Source organism: Hypomesus transpacificus, chromosome 18 (assembly GCF_021917145.1).
Source record: "Hypomesus transpacificus isolate Combined female chromosome 18, fHypTra1, whole genome shotgun sequence".
Taxonomy (NCBI): domain Eukaryota; kingdom Metazoa; phylum Chordata; class Actinopteri; order Osmeriformes; family Osmeridae; genus Hypomesus; species Hypomesus transpacificus.
Window position 1 is genome coordinate 12,793,022 of NC_061077.1, and position 18,101 is coordinate 12,811,122.

General features: G+C 41.7%; 1 protein-coding gene, 1 long non-coding RNA gene and 1 pseudogene across 2 annotated transcripts; all 3 read right to left on the reverse strand.

Annotated features, from left to right (window-relative positions):
* Window positions 1–1,242: 1,242 nt before the first annotated feature.
* LOC124480877 lies at window positions 1,243–1,943 on the reverse strand. Its single transcript, XR_006957587.1, has 3 exons — window positions 1,863–1,943; window positions 1,459–1,503; window positions 1,243–1,332 (listed from the first exon to the last, which is right to left on the reverse strand). It is a non-coding gene; the product is annotated as an uncharacterized LOC124480877 (long non-coding RNA).
* Window positions 1,944–5,804: 3,861 nt separating this feature from the next.
* Window positions 5,805–8,210, reverse strand: LOC124480267 (calcium/calmodulin-dependent protein kinase type II subunit beta-like; the record flags this gene model as incomplete). The annotated part of the gene is made up of 7 exons (XM_047039397.1): window positions 5,805–6,402; window positions 6,505–6,574; window positions 6,823–6,922; window positions 7,094–7,200; window positions 7,357–7,536; window positions 7,747–7,924; window positions 8,061–8,210. Coding segments are annotated over 7 exons (1,383 nt in total), but the record flags the coding sequence as incomplete, so codon positions are not given.
* A 3,428-nt stretch (window positions 8,211–11,638) lies between these two features.
* On the reverse strand, window positions 11,639–16,735 carry LOC124480874 (annotated as a pseudogene).
* Window positions 16,736–18,101: the final 1,366 nt, after the last annotated feature.

Genomic DNA, 18,101 nt, shown 5'->3' on the forward strand with positions numbered 1-18,101 from the left:
TCTGGTGGATTACTGTATCATACTGTGCAACAGTACAGTGACTGTAAGAGTAGTCATTCACACCATTCCTTTGGATAACTGTAATCATGTTATTCCAAATTTTTGAAAAAAGATGGGTTTTGGTTTCTGTCCTACTACACACGGTTGATGTATTTATTTTCTTTCATACTGTGTAATACTGTTTTCACAACCACAAATGCTTACAGTAAAAAAACAGGTTTCAATTTTGTTTTCATGTTTACCATGAATTTTTCAACATCTCTGCCATTTGCTTTCAATCTTGTACAGAAATGTACATAGGAGCTCATGAAAGAAGAGTTTTAGGTTTTGAATAACTGTGTGTATATGATATATCAAAAAATGTAATATTATGGCAAAGGTGTTTGCAACATAAGACAAATGTTTGCTTTCAAAACTCGTTTGTGAGATTTTGAATGCAGTGCTTCATTTTACAAGAGAAGTGAGGGATTTTTGCATTTTGTCTGCAGTTCTTGGAGTTTTGAAAAAAAGAGGACGAGTAAAAAAAAACATATGTGTGTAATCATTTGAAAAAACCGGGAGCGTAATTGACAAAGGTAGCATCACCAATCTTCTTATGACTGCTTCTAGTGACCTCTAAAAGGCCTGCATCTGATGATCGCAGTACTCTAGCTGGTGTGTAGTTAGTAAGAGAGTTAGCAATGTAGCTAGGGCCTTGTCCGTCTAGAGCTTTGTATGTGAGGAAAAAGACCTTACAGTAAAGTCAATTCTGAAGGTAACAGGGAGCCAGTGTAAAGCTGAAACAAGCTGAAACAGTTATTATGTGTACATTAAAACATGTTTTAACTATAGTAGATTGTTACTTACCTGTTATCATTTCTACAGTAAAGGTTCAAATTATACCCACCACTGTAACACATACGTATTTTGTGTGTAAGCAGTTGAAAAAAACTGTAAAAGGAAAATGAATAGGTGTACTGTCAATTTGCTCTGCTCACAAGTCTTCCTGTTAAATAAACACTACATTTAATATGAGTCTACATTTTGCAAAAGCACACTAGGTTAAGAAAACAAGATAATTAAGGATGTGGTGTAAATGGATACATGTATTCAATATTTAACTAGTCTTTGTTATTGGAACAGGATTACATCCAGGTCCTGTTCCAGGAATGGTCCACTTCTACAATACTCACTGAAACAGAAAGTGTGCCAGAGTCAAATACATACACACATAAACTGATGTAAAGATAACTTACTTGTGGGAACGCAGATATAGGTCACATGCAGAGATGTGCGTGGGTCACACTGTCTGTGCATCCATAGTTTGCACTGACTACGTTGATCACAGAACTCCTTGGAAACAGGAAGGGTTTAACTCATACGTTCTTAATATGAATGTAACTTTTGAATGCAATGAGAAACTAACAGTATGGCAGGACAACAGTAAAACTGTAACTGTGTAGTAGTGTAACAACGTACCACTGTTCAGGGTGGCCTGCTGACCTTCACAGATGTCTGTCGTCACTGAAACAATACAAATACTAGTCTGTTGTTAACACATTTACAAATAGGTTCTTCTGAGTTTTACCTGCTTCTGTAGACATACAACATGCCAGCACTGAAACAGGCACAAAGACCACATTCACAATCTGGCAGTTTAACAGTGTTTTTGAAAACTGTCACAGTGTCTGTGGAATTATGCTCGTATTATCTTTACATTTTCATAATGAGAGCTTTATAATTAGTCTAACAATGAATCCAGTCACAAACCATAATCTAGCTCTACAAATTCAAACACAGACAAGCTTTAATGATATAAACATAAACTTGTCCTTCAGCTCTGTAAGGAGCTGCCCCCCTCCCCAGAGAGACAAGATACTTACAGATCAGAGCACCCAGCGTGAGACGAGGACTCATGGAGTTTCTAGATACGAACAACAACCTCACCTCAGACAACTTGTTTTATAGAGGCTGAGATTCTGACTGATGAACAAATAGCTAAATGAATCACGTAATTGGCAGCTGCATGTGTTGGATATGTAGGTGTTTAACTAGTCATTGTGCTTATAAAAGGTGAGAGTGTTTATGAAAGGTTTATAAAAATTAGGTGGTGTTTGATTAGTAATTGCATTCATAGGACTGCCAAAAGTCTGACATTGTGTGCTTTGGATTGCTCTTTAAAAGGCTTGAGCTCATCATTGGTTCTGAACTGCTCTGAAAAAAGGTCCTGAGCTTGGGTTACATTTTATTTGTAACTTTTTATTTATATTGGGAAACCACAAAGACTGTGGCTCGAGATTTCGCAACGACTGCGGCTTGTGTTTTCTGGATTACCGCAAAGACTGCGGCATATGTTCAGAAGGGTTTTCTTTTAATTTTCTTATTACTTTCATTACTGATAAGATAGTTTTTATAGATTTTATGTAAAGCACTTTGTGCTGCAATCCGTGCATGAAATGTGCTATATAAATAAAGTCTTATTAGGGTTCCTCCTGTTTTTGTTAGTATTCTTATTATTATATTTCTCCATTAAATGGCTCAATAGCTCAAAAAGTCCTTCGGACGATTTTTTCAAATTTGGCCCAATGATACAACAGGTCACTCACTACTCCCAGACGGCTCGTGGCCCACGTATACCCATCGGTGGCGCTATAAACCACGCCCAAAGTCTATGTGATTTCCCCAGCGTCCCATTACCACAAAATGCCTGAAGATTGCTATACATGCCTTATTTCTCATGGGGAACAAAAAAGCCTCAAGGATCCAAAGCTAATACTTTGCCCTTTCTGTTAAAAAATCTCAACAGTTGATGTGTAGTAGAGGGGATAGAGAGGCTGACATGCAACCACATGATCTTGAGTTTCTAATCTCCAATCAACCTGTTGTTTGCCAAGCATGAATTGTTTTTGGTGTCTTGTTGTCCAACTTTTGACCTTCTCCAATATACATTTTCATAATATTTTGCCATTTTGAGGAGGAACCCACATCGCTACTTGCAGCTATATTTATTATTATTATTATAGTGGGCAGCAAAGGTGTGTAACTCTTAGTCTGAGTTTCCCAGACATGGATTTAGCCTAGTCCTAAAGGAAGAGAAAAATGAAGATCTCCATTGAAAACGTTTTCAGTCTAGGACAAGTATGCATCCATGTCTGGGAAACTGGGTCTCAGTGTTTGTTTTCCAGTTCCTGATACTCGGTGCCAAACCTTTGTGATTCTCTGACGCTGAGTCCTGTTCCGCCGGTGTTGGATGAAGTTACAGATCACTTGAATGCAGCCTACCTGGAACCTGAAACTTCCTTTATTTCCTGGTTTCCTTCAAAAATAAAAGTCCCACACTTGGGTTCAACATACTCAAGGCAGTATCAGAAGGTGAGACTCAGGTCTCACCGGTCTGTCCCATTTTGAGATCCGGAAAAAGCTGGATGGTCTTCATCAAGACTTTTCCTGAGTATCAACAGTTTTGATATGATATAAATTAAACAAAAGAGCTACACCTGCTCCAATTTTTGGTTTGTTAATTGTAGATTTGCACTGTTGTGTCAACTGTATCACAAAAAATCCACATCACAGATTAATTTCTATTAAATCGTATTGTTCCGTCTGGTCTGTTATATTTCATTTCATTTAGTCATTTACTAGACCCTCTTATCCAGATTGACTTACAGTAAGTACAGGGACATTCCCCCCGAGGAAAGTAGGGTAAAGTGCCTTGCCCATTGGCACAATGTAATTTGGCACAGCCGGGAATCGAACTGGCGACCTTCAGGTTACTAGCCCAATTCCCTAACTGCTCAGCCACCTGACTCCACCATATAGACCAGCATTTGGGCTGTGTTTATTTGATGTGGACACCAGTCAGTGTACTCTGATGTGCTCATGTCTGTATCTATTGTTAAATGTGCTTTTCTTACAATGACTATTTGCACGGGAGTCTTCTGTCAGTATTTCTAAAGTAAACTGAGCTGAAGGGAGAAACATGAGTGTACCACTCGAGTGGGAGCTCAGATCACGTATCAGGGTCATATCAAGACATATTACAGTATCAAATAGGTGAGAGCACCCAGTGTGAGACGAGGACTCGTGGAGTTTCAAGATATACTAACAACCTTGCAAGACCACGTCTGTTACATCAAGGCACATGGCAAATCCAATACAGTCCACAAGGAATGTGCATCAAAATCAGGTTAGATAAAATAAAAGGAAATACAAATAATATAGGCCACCTACAGTTCAGGCCCATCGGATATACTTGTGGTATGAGAAGTGGGACTAAAAAGGGTGCAATATTGAAATAAGAAAATCACCTGCTCAGCCAAATTGTATTTAACATGTGATGATTGTGTTTACACATTAGGTGTTTCTTTCACCAAAGACATTCATTGACATTTAGTTTTTTCTGTTGAGGCTAGTGCTAATAGAGCCTAAATTAGGAGAATAAAATTGAATCTAAACGTTTCAAATCATTTCCGCAGAATTTGCAAGAGGGGGTTGACATCATGGTTGTGACAGGGAATATTAACATAAGTGTTTAAAATATTAAAAACAATACAACTTTCCAGACCCCGTCCAACACTGATGCACTCTGCAGAGGTGGGTTGTGGCAAGGAGTTCTACAGTCTGACATCACGGGCACTGCATAAATACTGACGTGTAATGTAAGATTCATAGTATTGCCATGAGTTGGCTCTGAAGAAACTACGGCTCTGAGGTTGGCCTGTGCAGTATGTTATCAAATAAGGGCCAAACATATTTTGCATCTGTAGGAAATATTTGCATCTGTAGAAAAGTTTTGCAACCTGAAATATCATTTGTAATCTGTAAATATCAGATTGAGACTGCAGTAGCGAGAGCGGTGACAAGCACTGCAACAGATATCTTGATAATGGCTGCCTGTGTGTCATCAAATTAAAATGACCAACATCTCAATCACCGTCTGCATCACAGACATGGGCACTATTCTACTATGAGCTAAAAAGGACAGAAGATCACTTGAAATCAGTATTTGGACATTTAAATTCCTAGAAATAAACAGACTAGTTAAGCATATAATGTATTATTTATTTAGTGTATTGTAAATATGCTTGGGAGATTTGAAAAAAATGTATGTTCTGTCCCAGGTGGTCTGTGGTGGTGAGACAGTGGATGAGCTGCACACCGACCCATGGTGTGTTCCCAGAGGTGAAGGGGAGGGGCTGGACCACTGCAGCCAAGGGTGGAGCAGAATTCCCTCCAGAGTGGGCAGGTCTTTGCCAAACCGCCTCCTTCTGTAGGTTCACATCTTCTGAAGAGAGAAAAGGAAAGAGAGAATGACAGATAGCAGAGAATATGACAGAGGTGGAGGGGATTGTGGTCAGCTAGTTAAAGACAATGTGTGTCTCGGGTGAGTGTGCATGTCATTTCCTGCGTGTGGATGCGTGTCTTACGGCTTGGAAATCCCTGGGAGATATCTTCGGCTTAATCCTCTAAGAGATGTCTTCCTCTCTCCTGGTGTTACGTACACCATAGGAACATGTGTGTACTGTATGTATGTAGTGGTGTGTTGGTCTTCCCTTCTGTTTCTAGCATCATTCATTCTGGTGTCCATTTTCCATGGACTTTTCAGCTTCATTCATCTCTGTTCAGCATCATTCACACGTCCGTTTCCATCCAATCTGGTGTTCATCAGGCTCCATAAGAACCTTGTTCCAACCTTCCTTTGGCAGCTTTTCTGGATCCAGAGTCTGTGGTCTGTGATCTCTAACAGTTTTCTACAGGATTTGGTATTATTCCAGACATGGGTTTGTGAGTATGAACTTGTAAAATCACTCACCTTGACCTGATCCTCAGGGAGATATCTTCCTCTCTCCTGAAAGGGGGAGGGGGGGGGGGCTGTCTGGAAGGCGACGGGGGGAGAAAGGGACAGTGGGGAGGTCGGGAGGACGACCGGGGGGCAGGGACGAAGGCCAGGGCAGTTCTGGAGGCCGGCCAGGAGGCAGGGTGAAAAGCCGGGGCAGCTCTGGAGGCAGACCTGGAGGCCGTCTGGATGCGCAGAGGTGCTCAGGGGGTCGGTGGTGGTGACCAAGGCTGGGCTTCTTATGTGCACCGAGCTCTGGGGGTGCTGGAGTCGGCCAGGACTCTGCCGGGGGCTCAGGAGGAGCAGAGGGCTCGGTGCTGGGCAGCACGGGCACCAGGACTCTGGGCAGCATGGGCACCAGGCCTCTGGGCAGCACGGGCAGAGAGCCTTCGGGTAGCACAGGCAGAGGGCCTCTGGGCAGCACAGGCACCAGGCCTCTGGGCAGCACGGGCACCAGGGCTCTGGGCAGCACAGGCAGAGGGCCTCTGGGCAGCACAGGCAGAGGGCCTCTGGGCAGCACAGGAAGAGGGCCTCTGGGCAGCAGTGCTGTATCACTGATTTCTGGGATGGTGGACACAGCATGGGCCCTGGGGAGAGCAATATTACTCACTCATGGCCTTTCTCAGAATCAATGCTTCATCTGAAAAATCAGCTGATGAGGTTCAAAGTTTAGGAGGTTTCCCACTGACCTGCCAAGTTCTGTCTCCCTTTCCATGTAGCCCTGCTTCTCCTCTGGGTCCTTGTCATGGTCGCATCCCACTGTCAGTAATAGGGGATGGACACAAAAGCAGGGAAAAGCAAGACAGGATTAAAACAACAAAGTAGTTATTTATCAACCTCTAGAAAGGGTGATTGGAATGAGACATAGGAGTGCAGGGAGCCTCGAGAGGCCAAACCAAGACCAGAACACACACCCACGGAGACAGACAGAAAACACGGGGGGCAAGGAAGACCAGGAGAACTTAAACTGGTGCATGGCTGTGACCGTCTGTGTTTGTGTGTCTTACCTCTTCCATGTGTACCATGTGGGGTCATTGTTGTGGCAGTGGTGCTTTTAGGGGACACCTTGGGGCTCCTGGTATCTACCCTACACCTCTTGGTGTTGCCCTGGGACAGGGAGAGGGAGGACGAAGACGAGGAGTCCTCAAGGGACAGTGCCGTCGAAGACTCCCCCGAATCCTGTCTCTCTTCCAGCTCTCTCTTCCTCTTCCTCTCCCCTCCTCTGCTGCTCTCTGCATCTCTTCTTTCCTTTCTCTTTCTCTTTTTCTGTCTCCCTGCTTTCCTCTCCTCCTCTGGATGCAGCCACGGGTGGAGAAGGACTTCCTCTAGAGTGGGCCGGTCTTCGGGGCACTTTGCCAAACACAATTTCAGCAGGTTCTTACATTCTGGAGAGAGAAAGAAAGAGAAAGAGATAGATAGCAGAGAATATGAGAGAAGTGGAGGAAACTGTGGTCAGTTTGATACAGACAGAAAGCATGTGTGTGCCTCTGTGTGAGTGTGTATGTTTATTTTTCTCGTCTGCGTGTGGATGGGTGTCTTACGGCTGGAAAACCCATCCATGGTAGGGATAGGATCACAATAAAGGACCTGGTCGGGTGTGCGAAAGGGGAATATCCCAGACAGCACGTTGTATAACAGTACCCCCAGCTGCCAGACAGCGGATGGAACCGCCTTGTAGGAACCATGGAGGTACCATTCAGGAGGGATGTACATTTTGGTCCCTGACACACACACACAAAACAACCTAAGTTAAACCGCACATGGAAGTGTGTGTACGTATGTGATTGGGTGCAATCGCAACTGAGTCCATTCTTTATTTCCGCTCAAGTCCTTGTGTTTGTCATCATGGTAAATCTTCGATGATATATTGCTTTTTAATATCGATGGGGGGGGGGGGGGGGCAGAGACAATACAAGAGTAGGGAATCGTACCAAGGAACTCGGTGTAGGGTGCTTCTTGAATAATGCAGCCACAGCCAAAGTCCAGAACCCTAATCCGTGGAACTGCAGATCCGGTCTCGACCAGAAGGTTCTCTGGCTTAATATCTCGGTGGAGGACACCCCAAGAGTGAAAATTGACCATGGCCTCAACCAGCTGCCTCAGAATGATCTACAGAAAGAGAAAGAGACCGAGAGAAAGATGGAGGACAGTTGGGAGAGGAGGGGCAAATGGTGATGAATGTTGACTTTCACAAATAGCTCTTTGGAGGTGGATGGCTGTGATGAACTTGTCTGCACACACTCACTTTGGCCTGATCCTCTGGAAGACATCCTCCTCTCTCCTGGATATAGTCAAACAGTTCCACGGCGGGTACAGGCCTCTCCAGAACTATAATGAGCTCTTGGTCCAGCTCGTACCAGTTCAGCAGCTCCACTGCTGCCTGACCGTCTCCAACCCTGGCCTCACCCCTCAACTCCTCACCCCTGGCCTTCTCAGCCATGTCTGCCCCACCCTGTCCTACAATCAGTAGGAGCACCACCTCCAGGGGGAGCTGGCGGAGCTTCCCACGCAGGGTCTTAAACACAGAACACAGACAACCAGTTAGAGTTCATGCTGCAATAGGGATGTTATCCATTGGAAGACATGGATGACAGATAATTCAGAATGAGAATCTATAATGGAATATATGAATTGTAAAAGTGGGATTGGTCCACTCACCACAGTTGTATTTATCACCTTATCAATGGGAACGTGCTTGACTGCCACCTATCGAAAGAGACGGGTGGGGGGAAATACAACATGTTGATTTATAAAAATGATATACTGCTCTGTGTGTGACTGTGTGTATATTTTTGTATGTGTGTGTTATGTCATTCGTACAGGCAGATTGTCATCTATACGGAGTCCAGCGTAGACTGAGCCGAAGCCACCTTGGCCAAGACAGCTCAGTTCCACGTACTTCTCCTCAAACGATCCTACAGAGTTCACACACACACATTCATGTATAATGAACATTTTGGCCTATCCATCTATCTCTTTTTTTCTGTCTTTATTATTATGTATGTTTAAATCTAGCTACCTTAGCTATCATCTTTAACTATGTTGTTACTATATGCATCATTATGTACCTATAGTCATTTCATTGAATGTTTTGTGTTCTACAATATTCTAAGGCATTTGAATTTTTTTTTACAGCAGTTAATATCGTCATACTCACTCATGTTTCAAGGTGGGGGTGCATTGATATACACGTTATTGTGATATCATTACTATCTATTGAGTTCATGAACATTTAACTTTTTAAAAGCAATGTAGCATTGATCTGCAGTGAGATTGTAAAATGCAGACATGTATATTTTTGTAGAATGTGTATGCTGTTGTCATGGAATCATTATGATGTCAAATATGTAGAATTAGCCTTGTGCCTCTTGAAACATGGGAAATTCAATAAGATCCACAAGAAAGTGACATTCACATCAGGTTAGACAATATTGTAAAACACAAAACAATCATATAGGTACCCTACAATCCAGCTAGTATAGAATAGCATAGATTCTATAGCATAGAATATATTAGTTCAATGGTTGTGCCATGAGAAGTGGGAATAAACAAGGTGCAATATTTTTTTACATAAAACTCAGACAAATTAGTAGCCAAAGTATTTAACATGTACTAAGCTCCTTAGCTACTCTTTTTTCTCCTCCCAACCTTTTTCTTTTTATCAAAGTGTTTTTTACCTTGACACTTTGTGTCAACACTATCAGACTCCTAAACCACACAATAGTTCATATTTTTGTATGATGGTTTGGTGGTGATGGTGCGATGACGGACTTGACACTCATAGTGAAGTTATCATGTTTTTGTGGTTTTCAAGTCATTTTAATTGTATGATGTATACAAATGGTGTTTAGTGTTTTCTAATAATGTACAAACACTAAATGTGACATGGCAGAGTGTAAATCAGATGGTGGTGACATGTGATGATGTTGTACAATATTTGAAGGCATTTGAAAAATACTACAGCAGTTAATATTGTAATACTCACTCATTTTGAGGTGGTAGAGTGCATTGATTTGCAGGCTATCGTTGAATAATTATTATCTAGTAAGTTCATAAGAAAACTGACTAGAAATGTAGGCTACTTCAAAAAGTTTGCAGCAATGATCTGCTGGTTTTAAAATGATGCACATGTACAGCTTTGTGGAACTGTATGCTGATGTCATTAAAATCTATTATGATGTCATAATGACAGTATCACCCACTATCAGCAGTGATTGTTATAGTGCATGTCGGAGAATAGCACGGACACATGCTTCAAACCGCAAACGGGAACGCGCGCCACTGTGCGTCCTTGAGAACTGTAAATCGTATAATTTGGCATTTTGTCTTTAGCCTGTTATTGTATTAGTCTACCTTTCTCTATTTGTGTCTATTTGTTCACTTATTGCACTTTACACATGCCATGCTCTGCACCTCTTGCTGTTTTTCCACTTCTGGTTAGATGCTAAACTGCATTTCGTTGCCTCAGTTACTGTACTCTGTGCAATTACAATAAAGTTGAATCTAATCTAATCTATAGTTGTTGCAAATTTAAATTAAGTTAACTGGTGATTTTCGTTGTATTCTTCACCTGCTAGCTAAATTGCAGGTGGCTGTTGATTCGATAGCGATTGCTGAACGCCCCTTATGCTGAAGTAGTTACACTGAATTAAGATAATGCAATTAATAGTGGGTTTACTGTTATGTTTTGCTACAAAATGCTTAGCCTATATGTCAAGATCAAATTAAGCAGACAGTGTAGGCCTACACGTGCTTTAGAGTGGCCTACCTTAATCGATAAGATAGGTTAATGGCCATTTCCAATAAGTTGTTATGTCCATTATTAATTGGCAGCATTTATGCCATTTAGAACATACTTTGAGTGGAAGGAGTGTCTTTAAGTAGCCTTAACCTTATTGCTTTAGGGGAAGTAGGACGAAAATATATGTAATATTACATATTACACAGTAGACTATTACATTACTGTAACTTGCTCCAAAATATAGTGAACTTTGTTTCCACCTACAAGACAAAACATATCCTGAGAAAAGTGGATTTTGAGGGGTGAAGCTCCATAGACCTCCATTCATTCTGCACTTGCCCGTGAGCGCCTTCATAAGGAACCATATTGGAATTGCAACCAGTTCAGAAACCGGAAGTGTTCCCGAGAGTGCAAGTTCTCCCCTAATTAGACGTTCTGATTTGATTCACCACCACGTTGTACTGCAATGGTGTAAAAAGTACACGAGAATCATTGAGTAAAGTAGAGATACTGTTAAAACTTTATTTTTTTTTAACATAAATTGCGTTTTGCAACTACAAATCTAATGTTTTACAACGTTATCCAACTGTTTTTTTTTGTCTGCTTAGCTCAGGACCAAAAAAGGGTCATTCAAATATAAGATGTGGGGAATATGTCGGCAATATTAACGATACGTGTATTATTAATGCCCGGTAACCCCTTAACTAATTGGATGTTCTTCAGCTTATGTTGTCATGAGTGTCTGGCAGTCCAGAAATAAAAATCGGTGTGGACAGCAAAAATATGAAGGCAGGAACCGTTGTATTGTAATACTTGTTTTGTATGATCCGGCTGGAAAGGGTTGAACACATTTCACATGAGTATAATTGCATAACGCTAGACTACGAACAGGATCCTTGTGATGGAGGCTAGTTATGTCTGGGACAAGTATTTGGAACTAAGTTTTGTTTGTTTTAACTCAGAGCTTAGCTCTGGACTTCTTTGGTCTCAGTGGGGTTAGTAAACCAAGTGCTTCCTGTATCACTGATCATCTTGACCCTGATGTGTTTCTGACCTGTCTGGATACAACCACAACACACTGATACAAGTGAATGGAGGAATTTATTCAATGTTGAATTAGTCTTCGTCCTTGAAACAGGTTCACCCCCGGGTCAAGTCTGTTCCAGGGATGGAGCTCTCCTTCTACGCAACAATACTCACTGAAAGAGGAATACATGTGCTAAAGTCAAATATATACACTCATAATGTCACATTTATACAAAGACTGATGAAAAGACCACTTACTTGTGGGAACGCAGATGTAGGTCACATCCAGGTATTTGTAGGTTCCAGGACAGGGATCAGAGAACACAGAGTTGGAGGGATCAGAGAACACAGAGTTGGAGGCATCCAGAGAACAGCTTGTCTTTCCATTGCATCTGGGAAGGTGGAAGGAGCAAAATAAGTGTGTGTGCGAGAGAGCGTTTGTGTGTGTGTGTGTGTGTGTATACACGCATCTTACATGGTAGCCACCATCTGGAAGGTTGTGGAAAAGATGCAGTCGGTCTTGCGAATCTGATTGGCTGGATGACCAGATATGCAGGTCACACTGTCTGTGCGTCCATAGTTAGCACTGACCACCTTGATCAGAGAACTCCCTGGAAACAGGAAGAAGCTAATACCTCTTATGCTCACTTACTTTTGATGAAACTTGTAGTTTAAGTGTGAAACTTTAACAGTATAGCAGGGCATCAGTATAATTGTAATAGTTGGTAATATAACAGTATAGCAGTTTAACAGTGTAGCAGTAACAGTGTAACAGTAACAGTATGTAACGGTGTTACAGTAACAGTATGTAACGATGTAACAGTAACAGTATGTAACAGTGTAACAGTAACAGTATGTAACAGTGTAACAGTATGTAACGGTGTAACAGTATGTAAACGGTGTAACATACCACAGTTTAGGGAGGTCGTCTGACCTTCACAGATGACTGTCGTCACTGAAACAATAATAGTTCAAATAGATGTCAGTGCCAGGGGTATACACTTATACACACACAAACACAATACTAACTTGGGGGAATGCAGGTGTAGGTGGCATTCAGGTATTTGTAGGTTCCAATACAGGGATCAGAGAACACAGAGTGGGAGGCAACCGGGGAACAGCTTGTCTTTCCATTGCACCTGGGAAGGTGGGAGGAGCAAAATGTGAGTATATGTGTGTGAGTGTCTGTGTGCGTGTGTCCATGGTGTGTGTGTGTGTGTGTGCGTCTTACATGCTAGCCACCAACGGGAAGGTTTTGGGGTTGATGCAGTCGGTCTTGCTAATCTGATTGGCTGGACGACCAGAGATGCAGGTCACACTGTCTGTGCGTCCATAGTTAGCCCTGACCACGTTGATCAGAGAACTCCCTGGAAACAGGAAGACAATATTACCTCTTATGCTCGTTTACTTTTGATGAAACTCTCTTGTTTAAGTTTACTCAGTGTGAAACTAACAGTAAAGCAGAGCAACATTATAACAGTACAAGTATAACAGAGTAGCAGTGCAATGAACACTGCAACAGTATAACATAATTGTAACAGTATAACAGTGTAACAGTGTAGCAGTGTAACAACATACCACAGTTCAGGGTGGTCTGCTGAGCTTCACAGATGTTTGTCGTCTCTGAAACAATAATAGTACAAATAGATGTAATTTTCAAATGCCTACACACATTCGCACAAGACCTTCTCAGATCCCTGTTATCTCTGAAACAGTAATAGTTCAAATAGGTGTCAGTGTCAACAGTCTACACACACACACACACACACAATACTAACTTGGGGGAATGCAGGTGTAGGCAACATTCAGGTATTTGTAGGTTCCAATACAGGGATCAGAGAACACATAGTGGGAAGGCAATCAGGGAACAGCTCGTCTTTCCATCACATCTGGGAAGGTGGAAAAAGAGCAAAATAAGAGTGTGTGGTGTGTGTCTATTTGAGTGTGTGTGAGGGTGTCTGTGTGTGTCCTTTGATGTGTGCTGTGTGTGTCTCACATGGTGGGGTGGTGGTGTGTGTGTGCGTCTTACATGCTAGCCACCAACGGGAAAGGTTTTGGGGGTTTATGCAGTCGTTCTTGCTAAACTGTATTTGGCTGGACGACCAGAGATGCAGGTCACACTGTCTGTGCGTCCATAGTTAGCACTGACCACGTTAATCACAGAACTCCCTGGAAACAGGAAAAAGTTATTACCTCTTATGCTTGTTTACTTTTGATGAAACTCTCTAGTTTAAGTGTATTTAGTGTGAAACTAACAGTAAAGTAGAGCAACATTATAACAGTACAAGTATAACAGAAGCACTGCAATGAACACTGCAACAGTATAACAGTATAGCGATGTAACAACATACCACAGTTCAGGGTGGCCTGCTGAGCTTCACAAATATCTGTCGTCCTTCTGAAACTGTACAAATGATAATTGTCAATGGCTTACACATTTACAAACATACTTGCACAGATGTTTGTCGTCTCTGAAACAATAATAGTACAAATAGATGTAATTTTCAATTGCCTACACACATTAACACAAGACCTCAGATTTATCTCTATCTCTGAAACAGTAATAGTTCAAATAGGTGTCAGTGTCAACAGTCTACACACACACATCTGGAAGAAATGCAATTTCCTGTGTGCTTACATTATTCACTAATCAATAGAACTAAACATTGGATACTAGTTAGTGTGTTCTCATGTAAGCTTACTAGTAATAAGAGTAGATTGTGTTTGTGTCAGGGTTAATAGATGTTCGGGAACAGGAGAAAGTACTGGCTAACTGTTCCTTGTCATGACTTCAAGGAGAGCTCCAACTATGAACTCTCTAGTCTGAGTGGTCATGTGTTGGGAGCTGTGGAATCTCTTTCTCTGAGACTGTGTAACGTCATTACTGCCCGGACTGTCACTATCTATGTTTACATTATTGTGCCCTATAAAAGATGGTCCTCTGGCCTTCAGAGCTCAGAGAGAGACAGGATTGAGACCTAAGCCTGGTGTTGTGGTTGTCAATTATTGTCAGAGGTCTGGTTTTCTCTCTCAATCTGCAGATTGATGAATACTTATTAAAATCCAGAACTCAACTGAACTTAGTCACTCCGTTTACGAAGAGACGGACAAAAACTTTCTTCATCACACACACACACAATACTACCTTGGGGGAAATGCCATGTGTAGGTAACTTTCAGGTATTTGTAGGTTCCAAAACATGGATCAGAGAACACAGAGTTGGAGGCATCCAGAGAACAGCTTGTCTTTCCATTGCACCTGGAAGGTGAGAGGAGACAAAATGTGAGTATATGTGTGTGAGAGTGTCTGTGTGTTTGTCCCATGGTGTGTGTGTGTGTGTGCGTCTTACATGCTAGCCACCAACGGGAAGGTTTTGTGGTTGATGCAGTCGGTCTTGCTAATCTGATTGGCTGACGACCAGGAGATGCAGGTCACACTGTCTGTGCGTCCATAGTTAGCACTGACCACGTTGATCACAGGACTCCCTGGTAACAGAAAACGTTTTTACCTCATATGCTGGCTTACTATTGATGAAACTCTCTAGTTTAAGTGTATGCAGTGTGAAACTAACAGTAAAGCAAGAGCAACATTATAACAGTACAAGTATAACAGAGTAGCAGTACAATGAACACTCCAACAGTATAACTAACAGTGTAACAGTATAGCAGTGTAACAGTGTAGCAGTGTAACAACATACCACAGTTCAGGGTGGCCTGCTGAGCTTCACAGATGTCTGTCGTCTCTGAAACTGTACAAATAATAATTGTCAATGGCTTACACATTTACAAACAGACTTTCACAGATGTTTGTCGTCTCTGAAACAGTAACAGTACAAATAGATGTAATTTTTCAAATGCCTACACATTCACATAAGATCTTCTCAGATCACTTATCTCTGAAACAGTAATAGTTCAAATAGGTGTCAGTGTCAACAGTTTTACACACACACACACACACACACACACACACACACACACACACACACACACACACAGACAATACTAACTTGGGGGAATGCAGGTGTAGGTAACTTTCAGGTATTTGTAGGTTCCAAAACATGGATCAGAGAACACAGAGTTGGAGGCAACCAGGGAACAGCTTGTCTTTCCATTGCACCTGGGAAGATGAGAGGAGCAAAAAATGTTAGTATATGTGTGTGAGAGTGTCTGTACGTGTGTCCATGGTGTGTGTGTGTGCGTGTGTGCGTCTTACATGCTAGCCACCAACTGGAAGGTTTTGGGGTTGATGCAGTCGGTCTTGCTAATCTGATTGGCTTGGACGACCAGAGATGCAGGTCACACTGTCTGTGCGTCCATAGTTAGCACTGACCACGTTGATCACAGATCTCCCTGGAAACAGGAAAACGTTATTACCTCTTATGCTCGCTTACTTTTGATGAAACTCTCTAGTTTAAGTGTATGCAGTGTGAAACTAACAGTAAAGCAGAGCAACATTATAACAGTACAAGTATAACAGAGTAGCAGTGTAATGAACACTGCAACAGTATAACTAATTGTGTAACAGTATAGCAGTGTAACAGTGTAGCAGTGTAACAACATACCACAGTTCAGGGTGGCCTGCTGAGCTTCACAGATGTCTGTCGTCTCTGAAACAGTACAAATAATAATTGTCAATCGTTTACACATTCACAAACAGATCCCCACTAGGAACGGGAGGGGGGGTTCAGGTTCTTCTTTGTTTTACCTGCTCCTGTAGACATGCAACATGCCAGCACTGAAACAGACACAAAGACCACAAACACAATCTGGCAGTTTAACAGTGTTTTTGATAGTGTCACATTGTCTGTGGAATTGCTTTTGTATTATCTCTACATTTCCATAATGGGAGCTTTATAATAATCTAACAATGAATCCATTCACAAATCTAGTTCTACAACCTCAAACACAGACGAGCTTTAACAAAGTGAATATAAACTAGTCCTTCAGCTCTCCAAGGAGCTGCCCCCCTCCCCAGAGAGACCAGATACTTACAGATCAGAGCACCCAGCCTGAGACGACGACTCATGGTGTTTCTAGATACGAATAACAACTTCACATCAGACAACTCATTTTATAGCCTAAGATTCCCACTCATGAACAAATAGCTAAATAAATCACCCACTTGGCAGCTGCATGTGTTGGATATGTAGTGTTTAACTAGTCATTGTGTTTATAAAGGGTAGGTAGTGTTTGATCAGTCATTGTATTCATAGTATAATACAGATTTCCATAGCAATGCGGAAGACACTATATATCCGCTGAACCCAACGATGCAACAGCCGTGAATTCTTTTCCAACTGCTTGTCGGCAATAAACAAATGGATGAATGATAACTTTCATACATTAAATGAAGACAAAACTAAAGTCCTACTATGTGGCCCCAAATCCAAAAGAGAGATGCTAACTAAGAATCTAGGAGGTTTAACCCCCTGGCTTAAACCAGAGGGTGACAAGTCTTGGTTGTAATCCTGGGCTTGAATTTCAACTCTCACATTACAGTTTTTTTCTCAATTGCTAACACACATTTCTTGAATTTGTACTGTGTTTTCTCTATACTCTAAACACACATCTTCATATTTACACTGGCCCAAACCCTTGACTTTTAACCCCCAAATCAAACACTGTTGTCAAAACCATATTATCTGTCCTAAAAACCTAACTTTGCATTCAAAATACACACACAACCCTCAAATACATTCAACCTTCTGAATACACTTTACGCACTGCTGGGAGGAATTGAAAACACTATCATAAAACTTTTTCCAAGAACCATTGACTATAACGTGTCCCTGAATTGTTCCACCTTATGAGTTTGACATGATGTAAATCATAAAACTTAGAAATACTGCAATTGTCCTTCTAATAGGGTTTTTTTTCTATTTACATTTTACAGAAATTGATTTGAGAACTTGATTTGTAACAATTGTGGCAATTTCCTCACCATATTAGCTTCGGTTAAACCAGGCGTGGGAGGAAATTGCCCAGCCCTTTACTGCTGGGCTGGGGAAGAGAGCAATCAATGAGGCACACCTGTTGCTCATCAACCACACTCCTGGTGAGTACCAAAGGGGACAAAAAGGGGTGCTTTTATCCAAAGCGACTTCCAAGAGACAGCTTTACAAAAGAGCATAGAGTCACTGATCATAACAACGAGGTAGTCCCAAACATTGCAAGCAGCCAAAACATGAAGCATACATTGTGAAAAAACTAAACAAGTGCCAAAGGGAAGACCCATAAGAGTATGCAGTTATACAAGTTACGAATTAAAACAACATGAACCACAAAAAGTGCAGGACTGTACCTGAAGAAGAACAATCAACAGTAAAATATTTCACAGCGAGTACAAGACTTAACTTTGTTATAACTAACCTACAAGAGCAACAAGTCACTCAATAAGTGTCATTGTGATCCTGGAGGGAAACTAACATCAGGTCCAGCCAAGCATTCCTAAGTGCCGTTGTACTCCCGGAACAAGTGTGTCTGGAGCCTTTTCTTGAAGATGGGGAGACAGTCAGTGTCC